Here is a 4,549-nt window from a genome sequence, read left to right as displayed (position 1 = left end):
AGCTTGTGCCACACTTCAGTTTACTACAAAGAACAATTTGAGACTAAAAAATATTTTCTGTTGTTAACTTAGGTCAAATCCAAGTGATAGTCGTTTTTGTTTCAAAGTACATTTATGCAAGTTCACAGGAGATACATTTTAAGACGTACAAAAAATATTTTTAACTGAGTTAAAAACTAACTTGTCCGAGACGTCTGAGGTATGTTGGCTATAAGAGCGAAAATTGCAGTTTCCTTGGAGAAGTATATCGGAGGCACCTCTATTGCAAAGAAAAGTCTGAACGCGAGCTTACAAAAAACTACGCAGAGAAATCAACGCTATCCGGTTGTTATATTTTCATATTCTTTTCTTCCAAGCTAAAAACATATTCAGTAGAAGACAAAGTTATCAGTGAATGTTGTAAGCTGATATTCAACGCAGAAAGTACTCTGTAATACAAAGCATAACCTGGAGAAGAAAGGATTTCACATAGGTTAAGCAAGTAGAGAATTAAGAATTTGCCCCTATTTCTCTGGCTATGCAGTTCCACAGGTTATTGAAAGTCTGGGTCATACTTCAATTTAATACTGAAGTGTACTGAAAACCCACTGGGAATTATAAAATTAAGAATCCTAATCTCGATGCTGTTACCACCTCAAGATATCTCCAATAACAACCAGACAGAAGTTGGCAATTTTTTCTTTCCTTTTTTCTTAAAAAAAACAAAAAACAAAAAACAAAACACAATTTCCATCAGTATCCTCATTCCTGAGCTGCATTACAGTACCGTCATTAAGGAATACTGCAAGCCCAAAGCGCGTACTGACAAGCAGCTAAATTCTTCCTTGCTGGAACGGAAGTATGTAAAACCCAAGAAAACAGTGAACCTCTTTGGTATATAATAACAGAAGAAGTCATACCACAAACCTCAATAAGAACCATTTCCAAAATGGTAACATTTAAAATAGAGTTAGCAGGCCCAACTTTTCTTCTTTAGAGAACTTCCCTAGCAGCATGTCCTAGTCACATGAACAATCCCAGGTTTAATCCAAAACTAGGCAAGGATCTTAAGTGCTAAAAGCTCTTTGCAAGCTTGACAGCTACAGTTCTGTTCCTGACTTTCCAAGATTTGGAAAACGAAAGCCAAACCAAAAATCTTGGGATCTCTGCAAGACAGAGACTTGACTAGTAAAGACACCCGACGGGATAGGAAGCAGCGTGATTTGGAAGCAAGGCCGATAAGAACTGTCCGTACCGACAGAACAGGCTCGGCGAGCAGACTTGGGGGATGGGCAGCTGAAACTCACTCTTGAGTTCACAACACCAACTGAGGAAAACAAGACTTCGCTTACGCTTTTGCTGTGTTTAATAGAGATGCTTGCAATTCAGAAGCATCGCGAGTATTGAAGAGGCTCCCTATTAACACAGCGACTGGGGGAAATCGATTTGTGCCGCGTTGCCAGCTTTCTGGCAAGCATAGATCCAAAACGATATGTAGACCCATGCATTTGAAGAGACAAAGATRAAGGCCTGCTCCCGCAAGCTGTCCAAGCACAAAGCTACTCCACTGAGTTCAGTGGCGTCAGACTAGGGCTTGCAGAATCAGATCTAAAGAGATTAAAGCTGTGCTGTCTAGCTTGCGCACTCAAAAAGCTTTAAAATTAAGTTATGCCATAGAAAATCTTCCAGCTAGCACCTTTCCAGTGCAACGGTAGAAGTGCAAAGCTCATTCTCCAAAAGAATCAGTCAAAACAAGTTTCAGTACAATTCAGTTGTTGTAGGCAGAGTGACTCGTTTCTTTTGAGGATCGCTATAGGCTAAATGATCCAGAAGATCCCTGAATGTGCATACGAAGTACTCAAGAAGGATGAACAAGCTGCTGATCTTCTAGTTACCCAGAAGGCCGTCCAGCTCTTTAGCCCTTAATGAGCTTCTAGTGGATGGCCAGGAAATATAAACAGGCTGCTATCAGAGCCAGTGCTATGCATAGTTCCTCGCCCTACGGTGCTTGGAGGCAGATGTTTGCTCAGTCTAGCTGTGCGTGTGTTACAGTTCCACTTTAACTCCTCTAATAAAAGGGAGACCCGATGGCACCTTCTTTTTGTACTCCAGATACTCTTCTCCGAAAAAGTGAATGAGCGTGATCTCCTCCTCCTCTATTCGCTCTCTGAAGAAGCGCCAGGATGCTAACGTGTAGCCAACCACACAGATGGGGTTGCAGAGTAAAACCTGTAAAAAGACACAAGCAGTTACACTCTAATTGGGCCTGCAAAATCCCAGTCTCCCCGGGAAAGTGGTGCTTCCCTCCGCCCCCAACACGCAAATGAATTTTCATTAACTGTTAAAAATAAATTGCCAGAAAGTCTAAGAACTCTCCAAGAAAACAAAAAGTCCCAACACCTTTGGCAGAATTTCATTCTATCATGAAATTAGTACTTATGAAGAAAGCAGTTTGCAAGCACATATCTACCCTGGTCACCCCAACTACAAAGAGCGGACTGGTTCTACAGAGGACACGTCAGGGCTGACATCTTTATGCAGYTGGGCTGCTTTGCATGCAGTATTTATGGCACCTCTCGAAAAGAAAAGGAAAAAAACAAACAAACAAAACCAAAGGCCAACACCCCCTCGACCACCAGAACAGCATAACTAAGGCAGCGCACACAGAGTTACAACTTTACCGTAGTTGGCTTCAAGTTGACCCTGTGGTTATCTGTCCAGGGTCTTATGCACTCTTAAAGTTAGAGGTGTTTGCCAGTCCTGCACAATACTGATATCTGATAAGGATAAGGTCGAGTCCGATCGCTTACTGGAAGACATTTTGGCAGTAAAGACGAAAGGGAACTCTGGACACGCCCTGGAAGCTTTAAGGTCCCATGGCTAGCAGCAGATCACACCTTGAACCTCTGAAAGCGTTCCAGCTCAAACCCAGGCTCCATTGCCTCTGCTTATGTCCTACAGAAAATTAGGGTGATAAGGTCTTCCCAAACATCACACAGGGTGGAGGTCAGAGGCCAGCAGTTTCATGACTCCCAGCTACAAGTGTGCTGGTGGAAGACAGAATGTGTCAAAATCCAGAGCAGGGATCCCTGCAGTTGACAATTTGCGGTTTACATCACATACAGGTTGGGGCAGCACAAAGAAATAACTAGATTATAAGATGAAAATATCTAAGCGTGTTGTATACAATACCTGTGTTCCAATACTCCAGTAAAACCATCCCACGTAAGACGGGTGCCGGAACCACCCATACACCCCACTTGTCACCAAAGTATGAGTATCCGATTTCTCATTCTGAACAATATGGTTGAAGTTGGAGCCAGCTGTGAGCATGGCAGCTTTCCTCAGACAATCCCCAAAGATCACCATCAATAACCCTACAGTACTGAGCCAGGTGATCTGCTTCATTTCTGCAAGTGAATAAGTACCGGTCACAACAGGTTTTAACAGATTACTCTTGCATTGCAGGTAAAAAGGAAGCTTAAGGTTAGGCGTTCGGGGTAGGGCAAGCATGGGCCGTCCGCACTCTTTAGCCTAAACTGACGGGCTGTCCGGGGCAGGACCCGACAGCTATCGGGTACTAGCCCGGCCAGCACAAGGGTCTCGGGGGGGCGGGGGTTTCCTTGYCATCTTAAAACGAGGCAGCGTATAAAGCACGGTTTGTGTTCAACGCGTTATTGTCCCGCAACGAAAAAGCGTCATCTACCACTTATTCTTCAGCATCTAAGCTGAATAAGCAGCAGCGTCTTTAAGTCTCCCTGCTGAATTGCTCTAGAGGAAGCCAAGTGCCGGGCAGACCCCAGTTTTACATTGCTTGAAAAAGTAAAGCTAGCGTGCTCAGCCCTCGCACAGAAAACTACAAGCTGAATTTCCAGTTAGCTAAAACAGCCCTTGATACTRTGATGGGGAACGAGAAAGTCTTCCCTCCCAGAAAACAAATTTGGAGAATTGCAATAGCTTTTACTTATTAATTTCAAGGCAAAGGAAAAAAATCCTAACATGATTTAAGCATCATTATTTGTACCACAAACACAGCTGAGAGCCTTGACAGACCTCAACGCGTGCTAAACAGCAAGGACTCGCTGGCAAGCTGGGGCGAGGCTGACRCTAGTGTGGGGTGCATAAAAACATATGGCTTTGAGCGCAGGAAGGTTAACGGGCAGCACCGGCCCCTCCTCCCCCAGACCGCCCGGCCCGGCCCGCTCGGCCCAGCGTGGGCAACCAGCGCGCTTCGCCCGCCGCTCGCTAGCACCCGGGCCGCTCGCAGCCACACCATCGCCCAGGGCTGCTGCTCTAAGAGCTTGTGCCGGCAAGACCAGGAGGAGGCGGGAAGGGCCACTGACCGGGGCAGACGAACTTCTCCAGGGTGAACTCCACCCAGGAGGAGAGGGCGGCCAGGTTGTACTCGAAGCTGTGGTTGAGCAGGAAGGAGTCCAGCGAGAGGCTGCGYGGGTTGTTGATGGCCGTCACCAGGTACTCGGAGTAGTGGAAGAGGGACAGGGAGCACATGTACCTGCGGCGGGCAGGGCGGGCCGCGTCGGCACCCCCCGGGGATGGGCTTCCCCCTGCC

The 4,549-nt window shown here is 46.1% G+C and overlaps 1 protein-coding gene across 1 annotated transcript; it reads right to left on the bottom strand.

Moving 5' to 3' along the window:
* Positions 1-311: 311 nt before the first annotated feature.
* On the bottom strand, positions 312-4,530 carry ICMT (isoprenylcysteine carboxyl methyltransferase). Its single transcript, XM_026085699.1, has 3 exons — positions 4,323-4,530; positions 3,172-3,389; positions 312-2,208 (listed from the first exon to the last, which is right to left on the bottom strand). Exons 1-3 carry the CDS (start codon positions 4,486-4,488, stop codon positions 2,026-2,028), a joined length of 567 nt encoding a protein of 188 aa, XP_025941484.1. The 5' UTR covers positions 4,489-4,530; the 3' UTR covers positions 312-2,025.
* Positions 4,531-4,549: the final 19 nt, after the last annotated feature.

The sequence above is a fragment of the Apteryx rowi genome, unplaced genomic scaffold (genome assembly GCF_003343035.1).
Source record: "Apteryx rowi isolate R43461 unplaced genomic scaffold, aptRow1 scaffold_67, whole genome shotgun sequence".
Taxonomy (NCBI): Eukaryota; Metazoa; Chordata; class Aves; order Apterygiformes; family Apterygidae; genus Apteryx; species Apteryx rowi.
The sequence above is the reverse complement of the archived record's forward strand: the minus strand, read 5'-3'. Positions and strand labels throughout refer to the sequence as shown.